Genomic DNA, 12,009 nt, shown 5'->3' on the forward strand with positions numbered 1-12,009 from the left:
CTTTTTTCATATTAATGTTCTAAGGTTTTGACATAGGCAGGTATAACTAGTTCTTTTTGCGCCACGAAACAAAACAAACACAATGGGTACGGTCGTAGGATGTCTGATAACTATACCAACTACTGAGTTATATAACCCTCCCTCCCCGCCGGTGAAATGGGGAGGCAGGAAGCTTTGTTACATGTATATAAAGAAAACGCCGCAAAAGTGCTACATCTGGTAGTTAAAAATCCAGACACCCACCAAATTAAAGCTACTGTAGAACTTGTTGTAGGATCTGATGTACCACAATGATTAAGAAACTACCGAAACACCTGCATTGAAACAGGAGGCTTCGGTTTGTCTCAGCGTACGTGGAAAGCCGCTAATAGAAATCAATCGCTAAACTCCTGAATCATGCAGCGATTTTCTGTTCTAATATACCGAGCGAGGTGGTGCAGTGGTTAGCACAGTGGACTCGCATTCGGGAGGACGAGGGTTCAAACCCGCGTCCGGGCATCCTGATTTAGGTTTTTCGTGATTTCCCTAAATTGCTTCAGGTAAATGCCGGGATGGTTCCTTTGAAAGGGCACGGCCGATTTCCTTCCCCATCCTTTCCTAATCCGAACATGACCTTGGTCTCTAATGACCTCGTTGTCGACGGGATGTTGAACTCTAATTTCCTCCTCCTCTGTTCTAATAGTAAGCCCACCCACCCGTCATGCATTCGTGGTGAGACAACCCAGACCATTAAACTATACCAACTACTGAGTTATATATCCCTCCCTCCTCGCATCATACTCATGTAATTCAAAGGACATGCTGATACATACGCAGGTTCCTGCTGACTTGATTTGCAAATAAAATTTAAGAAGTGTTCCACCAGTAGACTAGTGTACCATAATGTATATTTGTACTCTGTTCATCAGTTTGTCATTAACACCATTGTTTTATATCTGTAACGTATGTAACAAAAATTGTTCCTCAGTACGCTAGATAATCATATACTCATTATTTTTTGCATTTTAATTTCCACCAGGACATTCAAAAGTTCATGGACGAAGCAGAACACGGAGTAATATTCTTCACGTTCGGGTCTGTACTGCAGGCCCGGGATTTGTCTGATGAGAAACGAAGTGCAATACTAGAAGCGTTTGCAGAGCTTCCCCAACGCGTTATTTGGAAATGGGAGGCTGAAAATCTTCCAGGGCAGCCCCCTAACCTGTTAGTACGCAAGTGGCTGCCTCAGTATGAAATACTGAGTAAGTAAACACTTCAACTTTGGTGAGAACATCTGGAAGCTCTTCACTGAAGTTTGCTTGAGTGTGGATTTTTGATTTTTCTGTTTTCTAGCACAGTAAACCGTTGCCTGTTTAAAATGTCATCTTAAAATACTGCTTGATTTTGTTCTTAACAGGCCATCCTAAGATGCGAGTGTTCATTACGCATGGTGGATTGATGGGAACCACCGAGGCAGTCTACAATGGTGTGCCATTGTTGGGAATACCTTTGTTTGGCGACCAGTTTCATAATATTAAAATGGCTGTCAGGAGAGGCGTTGCTATACTTCTACCCTTCCCAGAAATGACTAAGAACACACTGCTAGAATCCTTGCGCACTCTGCTTAATGACTCTGGGTAAGTATCACATCATAAAATTATCTTACAGCGCCATTAAGTTTTTCGTGATGGATTTGATGTATTAAATCTTCTCGATAAACTTCGCGCGTTAAACCTGTACAAAACTCAGTGTTCTGGAATATAGCCACCATTGTCTTAGCCCGGAAATCTACCAGTTTCCAGAGACGTCGGAATTCTGCAGATACGAATGACTGTGGGACCAGAGATTGCATCGGCGCCTCCGACGCTATGACGTCAGCAACTTCATTGTCCGCATTACGATGTAGAATGTGAACTATTCTCTTCTGAAGTCTGTCAATATCACGGCCCCACCCCCACGCATTAGTGTGTCAAATCTCCTTCAATGTTGGTGACGCACGTTCTGTTTCCCACTGTCTCTCTGATGTCTGAGTCACAGTAATTTTAGGTCTCAGCCCAGACCGATTTTATGGTTCAAATGGGTAATACCAGTAAAATATAAATTGTTTATATAAGCGTACTCAGGCAGGTAATGCAAGACTAAAGCTCTGGATTTCAGAGCCATTTTGTACTCTGTATCTGGATCTTTATGAATATTTTAGGTACATTCCTCCTAATGTCTTCAATTTCACACACCAAATTGTAAAGATTAAACTTTAAAAATATAGCAAGGCATACTTACCACTATTTGGTGTGGAAAAACGTGTCCATTATTTACAATTTTGTTTGGATTTAAAATAATAATAGTGTAGTCCAGTGTATCAGTCAGAAATTCGATGTAAATACACACATCGCTTGGAAAATAAGCCCTCATAGTTGCCTATTAAGAGCTATCCAAGCTGCAGTGTGTCAGAAATATTTTTGATCAAAACTATGCTGACAGATTAAAGCTGTGTGCCGGACCGAGACTCGAACTAGAGATCTTCGCATTCGCGGGCAAGTGCTCTACCATCTGAACTATCCACGACTCACGACCCGTCCTCACAGCTCTAATTCCGCTAGTACCTCGTCTCCTACCTTTTCATTCTGAGAACATAATCTGTTGGTGTGCCTATTCGCACCACACACTATCATTTAAATGCTGAAAGATTTGAGAATTCTGGCAAGTGTTTCCTGGCAGTGATACATAAAAGCCTAGCCATTTCTCATTTCCTTCAACAATCAATCCTGACGCACATTCCTATGAATGGAACCATAAACTAGCCACATGACATGTGTACGTAATTGTCGTTTCTTCTTGTCAAACGGTAGTGGTCTGTGTGTGTTAAGAAATACAAAGCAATATCTGTGTTTGTTATTTCCTCTTATTCATCATTCGCGAGCGCTTGGTCCATTAGCAACATCTCTACCTTTTGGTTCCCACCTCTAATTAATCTGTTTGGTCAACTCCGTCATCTCATCTTTTATTTCTTGTTCAGAAACTCAGTGCATTTCTTTGGCTTACTGAATCTGCGCTACCTGTTGCAAGGTTGTACGTTAAAGTATGCTGAAATTTTCTTCCAGCGATATCGAAACGCTGCGATAGATAACCCATCTGGACGTATGCACCTATCTTAACTGCTACGGCTTCGGGAAAAGTACCACGTTGGCTGAAGCAAATTAACTATAAAAATGCGAAAGGACTACTTCTTAGACTTGTTTGGCTTCCGCTACTTTGCACCACGACTAGAGGTTATTCTGTTTGTACTTAGTCAATACTAAGTTCTGGGTTCTTTACTTTTTGCTTAAGGTTTTGTTTCGAAAATTGTAGTGAATGAATATAAATATTTCATTTTTTCAGAACAACAGTTGCCAGTTAGTGATAGTGAGCTCTGATGCTTTCTCGGCGTGATTGACTAATGGTGTGCTTTCAAGTGTATAGTCGAGCCATTGGTTCAGTTTTTTCTTTCAATAAACATCTTGGCTGTACATCAGAAAGCATGCTATTAACAGGTCGCAGTTAACAGGGGTGAGACGCATATTTTTAAAGCACGTCGCTGAAATTACCCAAATATCCAACGTCTGATAGATTAAAAAGGGGACCATGCAGCACTCTTATTTTTTGTAATTTTTTATGTTTATGGTACGTGACATGCAGAATTCAGATATACCTATCCTAAAAACATTTCGATGCAACTCTCAAAAATTCTCTAGAAAATCGACTTCGAAGTTTCCCATCTATGTTTAATAAGCTAAAATACGGTACATTGTTTTCGACGAGCAGTGTTGTTCCTTGCTGAGTGCTCGCTGGCTGTGTAAGCGGCCTGGGTTTGATTCCAGGTGGAATCATATTTTAAATAAAGGCGCATGTTCTACGAACATGTCCGTGAATGGTAGAATCAATAAAGCGCAGGAAACATGTCTCGTTTCGGTCATTGTTTTCGTTTTTTCCGTTCGAATACCTAAGTCATTTAAATATAAAGTTCATCAAATGCTAATTAACACACACTTGAAAAATACACGTATTCTTATTTCTCATTACGTACTGCACACAAATATCCAGTTTTCATTGCAAACAAAAGTTCTTAATTATTGATTTCTTTATGAAGAATGTTAATCAAGATCGTAAAATAAAAAAAATACAAATAAAATTTATGTCTATCGTTTAGTATTCGTTTTTATTCTTCACGTAATTGCTCATAGAAAATGCATCTTTGTTTAAAAATTTGATTCCACCACAATTCGAACACAGAGCCCCCACGCGTCTGGAAAGCTACCACATCGCCACGCTGCTTGTCGGTGAATTTTCAAAGTCGATTTTTTCGAGTGTTTTTAAGAGTGGAGTCGAACTGCTTTGGGGATATTATGAGTTCCTAACTTCACGTTCCATAAATATAAAAAATCAAAAAAAGAATTGCCCTATGGTCCCCTTGTAAGTGGAGACACCGTGAGAAAGTGCTATTCATATTCAGATGCGGCTATATATTCTTCACTTCTCCATTAGTTACTAATAAGTTCAGTCCCTTAAAAGATGATACTGGTAGTTTGGAGTGCTGTAGATGCCCCCCCACCCCCTTCCGCCTCCCTTCCTATGTTTCGCATACGCCTTTCCCTAGCTCTAGACACCAAATACCAGATAGGTGCTGATTATGAACTGATATATACAAATGTGAAAATACGCAAATACATGATAAATAATTAGGCCTAAAGAGATACTGTCCTTACTATTCCAAAATCGCCGGCTTCCTGTGTAACGCTAAGTACGAGTACTCGAAACAGTAAGAGAGACTCAACCCACTACCTGCTAAAGTGAAAATCAAATTTTATCTTGTCAACACATATTTTATGAACGTTAACGACACTTGTTTCTCTCTCTCTTCAGGTAGACCTTGAGCAGACTGCCAGCTCCTTGACGTTGTTTACACTTTTTTTGTTGCGTAACGTGCAATTATTTTTCAAGTCTATGCTTCAGATTTTCCAGCGATACGCTTCGTGAAGGCTTCCATCTTCTCGTCTACTCACTTAGCAATGCACTACCATCAGGATATCTCTCTCTCTCTCTCTCTCTCTCTCTCTCTCTCTCTCTCTCTCTCTCTCTCTCTCTCTCTCCCCCCCCCCCCTCTCTCCCTTCTCCCCCCAACCCCTGAGGACCCAGTAGTTAGAATAGGACCGAGATATTCCTGCCTGTTATAAGAGGCGACTAAAAGGAGTTTCTCACGTATCGCCCTTTATGTGATAGTCTCCTGTCGTGTTTGACCTCCATTTTTCCAAATTTTCCCAAAGAGCGAGCCAATTGGGGAAGAGTGCCTTACATGGTGCGTCGTGTCCATCACGCGCTGAGACCTCTCGCATCCTTCGTCGAGGTGGATCTGCACTTCCGCTCATTCTCTAGCAGTTAGGGGCGAGGTCACCCTCCTGGGTACGTTTTCCTCCATCCTCTGTGCAGTATCGCTTTCTGCACTGTCGACGGTATTGGACTCTTTGCCCTTTTGCACCTGATACCCAGCACAGTAGCCAGTCCATTGTGGTGCGGCCACCAAGTACCGTGTTGGTTGTAGCCCCCTGACCACACAGCGATTGCTCTGCTGATGCCTGCGCCGTTAACTCTCAACGTACACCAAGGAGTAGAAGCCCATCACCCTGAGGCATTTGCACATCCGGCAATGGCCATCCTGCCAGGTGGCCTTTGCTGTGGCTGGGTGGCGCCCGCAGGGAAGGCCCCTGGTCGGAGAGGGTGGCATCACGGCAGATGACGCGTGATGAAGTGTACCATATCACTTGCAGGTGATGAAACGCCAGCAGTCTCTAAGCGTTCCAAGTCTCAGTACAATGCAAGGAAGGATGGTCCTAAATCGTTCCCCTCCCTGGTCACACCATGGGAGCTACGCCAGGCTAAAGATGGCAGCAAACCTTATTCGCCCCGGTACCTCGTATGTACGAGAACTGATCGGACTCCTTTGTCTCGATGAAGCCTCAGTTTTTTGTAAAGCACTTAGAGGACGAGTTTGGGGAGGTGGAGGGCTTGTCCAAAATCTGGTCAGGGTCAGTGTCAGTCTTGATAAAAACTGCATCCTCTGGCACCGTCAAGGTTATTACTCGCTTCTGACAAGCTGGGGAATGTTTTCGTTACCATCACGCTTCATAAGAGCTTAAGTATGCTCCAGGGTATTATATTCCACATGGACTTTGTTTGGCAATCTGACGACGGGCTGTGCGCCATCTGAGATCGACAAGGAGTTCATTTCGCCCTGCGCGTCCGTCGGGCACCGAGGGATAATCAGGTTGCCACTAGTGCCTTCATCGTGGCCTTCGAGGGTGACACATTACCCGAGAAGGTCAAAGTGATGGTCTACTGCTGTGATGTCAAGACTTATATCCCTCTCCCAATTCGGTGCTTTAAGTGTTGGAAGTTTGGCCACATGTCTTCCCACTGTCCTTGCAGCATCTCATGTAGATATTGTGGATATCCATCCCATCCCAATACTCCCTGTACCCCGCTTGCCATCTGTGTCAACTGCAGAGAGCATCATTCCCCTTGCTCACCAGACTGCAGGATTTTTACAGAGAGAAAGGAAAATCGTGGAATACAAGACCCTGGACCGACTGACCTACAATGAGGCAAAGAGGAAGTTTGAGGGCCTACATCCTGTGGCTATGACCACCTCTCATGCTGCCGCTACGAAAACAGTTGTAGCTCATCAGTTCTGCAAGTTGCAGTTGGCTCTCAGAGCTGGAAGACTACACCTACCCACTTGATGGTGGGGCACTTCCCTCCCTTTTGCTCCCGCATCACCTATCTCAGGAGCACTGTCCCCCCCAACCATCAGCCATCAGGGGCACCAGTCCCCACTTCTCAGCTGGAGAAGTGTAAGTCTTCTTCGGAACTTCTCGCTAGGAAGCGGTCCCTTGTGTCACTCCCTTCCCATGTTTCTACTAGTGGGAAGTACCAAAAACAGGGCTTCGTGATCATCCTCAATCCCAGTGAATGAATCGGAGTAGCCCTCCCAGCTAGAGAAACCCAAAGATCAGCGAGAGAAATCCAGAAAGAAGACCCTCCCCAAGACCAAGGGAATTGTGGTGGCACCCACACCACCACTACCTACAAGCTCTGTGTCAGAGGATGAGGTGAAGATTCTGGTGCCCGCTGAGAACCTAGATCGCACCAGACCCTCAGACACAATGGATATAACCTGTTCAGGAAATAAGTCGGTGGCAGCAGGTGACCCTGAGGTGTAGACTGCCTCATGGAGTGTTTCATACCTTCCCAGTCTCACGATCACGTCATCCTCAAGTGGAATTTCGACGGTTTTTTCCACCGTCTGGCTGAGCTACGGCAACTGTTAAGCTTTATACCTGCTTTCTGCATTGCCGTCCAGGAAACCTGGTTCCCAACAATGTGGACCCCTGCCCTTCGTGGCTGCAGGGATATTACAAGAACTGTAGTGAATATAATAGTGTCAGATGGAGTTTGCGTTTATGCCCTGGATTCGGTATGTAGTCAACGTGTGCCAGGATACAGATGACACAGGAAAGAACCGCCTACAATGTATATCTCCCTCCAGATGGTGCGGTATCCTTGAATGTATTGGCTGCACTGACTGATCAACCACATAAACCTTTCCTACTTTTGGGAGATTTTAACGCCCGTAACCCCCTGTGGGAAATTACTGTCCCATCTCGACCGCCACATTTCAGTGTGGCTCATGGTAGTTACTCGGCAATTGATTTATCAATTTGCAGCCCAGGATTTTTCCTATCTATCAACTGAAGAGCACAGGACGACCTGTGTGATAGTGACCACTTCCCCATCTTCCTGTCACTCCCACGACGGCATGCCCACGGATGCTTACCCAGATGGGCTTTAAGGAAGACAGACTGGGAAGCTTTCACCTCTGCTGTCGCTGTTGAATCTTCCCCACGTGGTGCCATCGATGTTGTGATTGAGCAGGTCACTAAGATAATTTCTGCGGCGAAAATTCGATCCCTCGTTCTCTCAGGTGTCCCCATCGAAAGACAGTCCCTTGGTGGTCGCTGGAAGACGCTGAGGCAATGGAAGAACGTCGGCGAGCTCTACAATGACATAAGTGGCACCCTTCCCTATAGCACCTAATAGGCTTTAAGAGGCTCTGTGCCCGCGTCCGCCAACTTATAAAATGACGGTAACAGGAATGGTGGGAGAGGCATGTGTCGACCATTGGGTGCCATATGTCACCTTCCCAAGACTGGACGAAAATCAGACGTCTTTTTGGTGCCAGACCCCAACAGGTATCCCTGACGATAACATCAATGGCGTGTTATCTAACGACGCAAACGCGATTGCCAAGCACTTTGCTGAGCACTATGCTCGCGCTTCTGAGACGGAGCACAACCCACCAGCGTTTCGCACCCTCGAACGTCGGATGGAAAGTCCTTTCGTTCACTACACGCCACAGTGAACACTATAACGCCCCATTTACAGAGTGGGAGCTGCTCAGCGGCCTTGCACATCGCCCCGACACAGCTCCCGGGCCACATGGGATCCAATCAGTTGATTAAACATCTCTCGTCTGACTAAAAGCGACATCTCCTCGTCATCTTCAACCCGATCTGGTGAGATGGCGTCTTTCCATCGCAATGGCGGGAGAGCACCATCATTCCAGTGCTAAAATCCGCCTGATGTGGGTAGCTACCGGCCCATCAACCGCACCAACGTTCTCTGTAAGCTGCTGCAACGTATTGTGTGTGTGCGGTTGGGTTGGGTTCTGGAGTCACGTGGCATACAGGCTCCATGTCAAGGCGGCTTCCGCCAGGGTCACTCTATCACTGATAATCTTGTCCCCCTCTAGTGTGCCATCCGAACAGCGTTTTCCAGACGCCAACACCTGGTTGTCGTCTTTTTTGATTTACGAAAAGCTTACGACACGACCTGATATCGTATCCTTGCCACATTGTATGAGTGGAGTCTCCGGGGCCCACTCCCGATTTCTATCCAAAATTTCCTGTTGCTCCGTACTTTCCGTGTAAAAGTTGGTGCCTCCCATAGTTCCCTCTGTTTTCAGAAGAATGGCGTTCCGCAGGGCTCCGTTTTGAGTGTATCTCCATTTTTAGTGGCCATTAACGGCCTAGCATCAGCTGTAGGGGGTCTCACAAGGTAATACCTCTCGTCAAATATCAGGGAACTTTCCGTTATAAACAATAACTTATAAACAGGAATCGTGGTTATCGTTGTGAGCAATATTTTGGTCTGCAACGATTCCAAGGAGACATCAGTTACCATTATTGCCAAGTTTCATATTGAATAGATGGCGATAACGAATAAATTTTGTAGCAATGAAAGACAGCAGTGCGGCTGTGTCAGTCTCTCTCGCTAGTGGCACGTCTGCAGTGTAGAATAGGCAGGATGCAAGAATGGTACAGCGATGGCAGGTTTGTCATATTTATAAGTACAGCAGAATAACATGTTACACAACATAACACTTAAACGTAAAATTCCTCAACAAGACATCGTTCACCAATCACTTCACTCAAACTCCTGATGTGTACTTACGGCAATTCATACTCATTGTTTAGCTCCAAATGGACTGTGTAAACTTTTTTTTAGATTTGTGCGACAAATCGGTAAGGCACGTAATAGTAGAGTACCATAGTCTCCTTAAGACTGGAATTTTTTCTGGAAATCAATTGAAGAGTGGAAATGTAAAAACGTTCTAAGTGCCAATTTTTTTCACGAAATGCGTCTTCAGTGTTATTGCGTTTTCGGTACTCTGTTGTTTGTTCCTGGACTTACTTAGTGTCAAATCGTGGAGAAAATGTTTCAAACATTCAGTGCTAGGTAGCACTTGGTCTTCGTGCCGAGGAGTGGTCCCCAGTGGAGTTCAAAGTGCCACACGTCGACGTCTCCTGTATTTATCCCGGGATGGTTTGAAGAGAATACAAAGTTTTGATAAGTGGGTACAGTTTTTGAGCTTCGATGGATTTTTGTAACGACAGAAAAGCGAAGAAAGGTAAGTAAGGTCTTTATTCCACAAGGTTTCCACAAAACTGTTGAGACAGCTAAAGCTTTGAATCCATTCCATGTAATGCCAACGCACGCAACTGACATCTTTGGTTTTAAAGATGCTGCTGGAACATTGTCAACGCAGGCTTGTAAGATCTCCAGATGCAGTATGATCAAAGTGTCTCACATTCATCCATCTCTCAAATAACTACATGAAAATCTGTAATAGAATAATGGAAAAATGTCAGTCGCAAGAGGAAAGAGAATGGCAGATGCGTACCATACTGCACTTAATCCGAAAGACCAACCGTATTTATCAGTTGCAAAACGGGAAGACATGTTGTTCATTTTACTGTTTCATCCTTAATAGTACGTGTTCAGTAAACTTAGCAACAAATGAGCCCAAGACTGAAGTTCAGGAAGAAACAGAAGTCAACGCTGTGAGATTTTTCTCTGAATTTAGTGTTATCCTCCTGTAACAAAATTAAAAAATGGTTTCTGTTGATTGGTTTTACTCTTTAAAATATTATTGCCGTATTTCTGTACTCTATCACAAACAAAACTTAGCGCTTCTGTATTCATGGCACTTTAATCAAAAACTTTCTTATTGGTTCCCCAGTTAGTTTCTTGATATGGCACATAAAACATTATTAATAAATTAATTCTTGCCTCATTTTTTTTTTTTGCTTTGATGAACTTTCAGCATAATTCTGTAGTATCAGAATACTTTCTCAAATTTTTGGATACAAATAAGTTCTGTACCAAAATAAGATACTGTTCTTTATTCTCCTGACAGATATGAGATTCGGCACTGAAACTTCTCCATTTCAACTCTTTACTTTTTTGACTGGAAAGTTGGGACTGACTGTAATAGAACGCACCTTAAGTACCGTTTTCAGCTATAGGACTTTACCTATAGAAATTACTTTACGCCAACCTTTCGTTAATCTGAGAATGCGCACTGGAAACAAAGAATTGCTTGGTAATCAATCATGGACTGTGGGAAAACCGGAACAGAAGGGAATCGAAGCGGTTACGCCGTTATGCTACAGAAAAAAGTTGAAAATCAAGTGGACTGATAAGGAATGAGATGGTTCTTCGCAGAATCGGGGAATAAAAGAACATACAGGAAACACTGAAAAGAAGGGTCATGTTAACGGGACTTGTGTTAAGCTATCAAGAAAGAATTACCATGGAACTGGAGTGATTGTAGAAAGTAAAACGTGTACAGGAAGACAGAGATTGGGGTACAGCCAACAAATAATTGAGATATAGGTTGCAAGTGCTACTTGGAGGTGAAAATGTTGGCACAGGAGAGGAATACGTTGCGGACCGTTTCGGAACACTCAGAGGACTGATGACCCGCTCCCAAAAGAAAAAACTCTGATTTCTATGATTTTTGAAATTTTGCGAGACTTAGGTGGTAGGAAGTAATGTGTTACGTTGCCGAACTCCTCCCCCCACGTACGGAGTTTCAGTACTAAACCTAACCATGATGTGCAGTGCCTCTTGTTGAGCGCCGACTAAACGATCCCGTACCGAAACTCGCAGCTCCTCGTTGGATCCTGACTCTCTTATATGAATGCAGTCTGGCAGGCCGCCGAGACTGATGATCAGTACTCAAGAATCGGTTAACAAAGTGTTTCATACGCCATTTCTGTCTCGTATGATCTAAGGTTCCTTAATGTTCTTCGTACGAGTCTCAACCTGGCATCTCCTCCTTGCACTGTTTGTTGCGTGTGACAATTCCATTTCAGGTTGCTCGGGGTGGTTATTCCTAGTATTTTACGACAGTTACTGGTTCCAGCTATTTCTCACAAACAGCGTAAATATACTGTATTGGATTTCTTCTCCTTTGTCTACATCTACATTTATACTCCGCAAGCCACCCAACGGTGTGTGGCGGAGGGCACTTTACGTGCCACTGTCATTACCTCCCTTTTCTGTTCCAGTCGCGTATGGTTCGCGGGAAGAACGACTGTCTGAAAGCCTCCGTGCGCGTTTGAATCTCTCTAATTTTATATTCGTGATCTCCTC

The 12,009-nt window shown here is 44.0% G+C and overlaps 1 protein-coding gene across 1 annotated transcript in view; it reads left to right on the forward strand.

The window, feature by feature from the left end:
• Positions 1 to 12,009, forward strand: part of LOC124612356 (UDP-glucosyltransferase 2-like) — a 146,288-nt gene that overhangs the window by 117,550 nt on the left and 16,729 nt on the right. The window contains exons 3-4 of the mRNA XM_047140509.1: positions 1,019 to 1,241; positions 1,397 to 1,616. Coding sequence (XP_046996465.1) covers positions 1,019 to 1,241; positions 1,397 to 1,616 — 443 coding nt within the window. The remainder of the gene's footprint in view (positions 1 to 1,018; positions 1,242 to 1,396; positions 1,617 to 12,009) is intronic.

The sequence above is a fragment of the Schistocerca americana genome, chromosome 4 (genome assembly GCF_021461395.2).
Source record: "Schistocerca americana isolate TAMUIC-IGC-003095 chromosome 4, iqSchAmer2.1, whole genome shotgun sequence".
Classification (NCBI taxonomy): domain Eukaryota; kingdom Metazoa; phylum Arthropoda; class Insecta; order Orthoptera; family Acrididae; genus Schistocerca; species Schistocerca americana.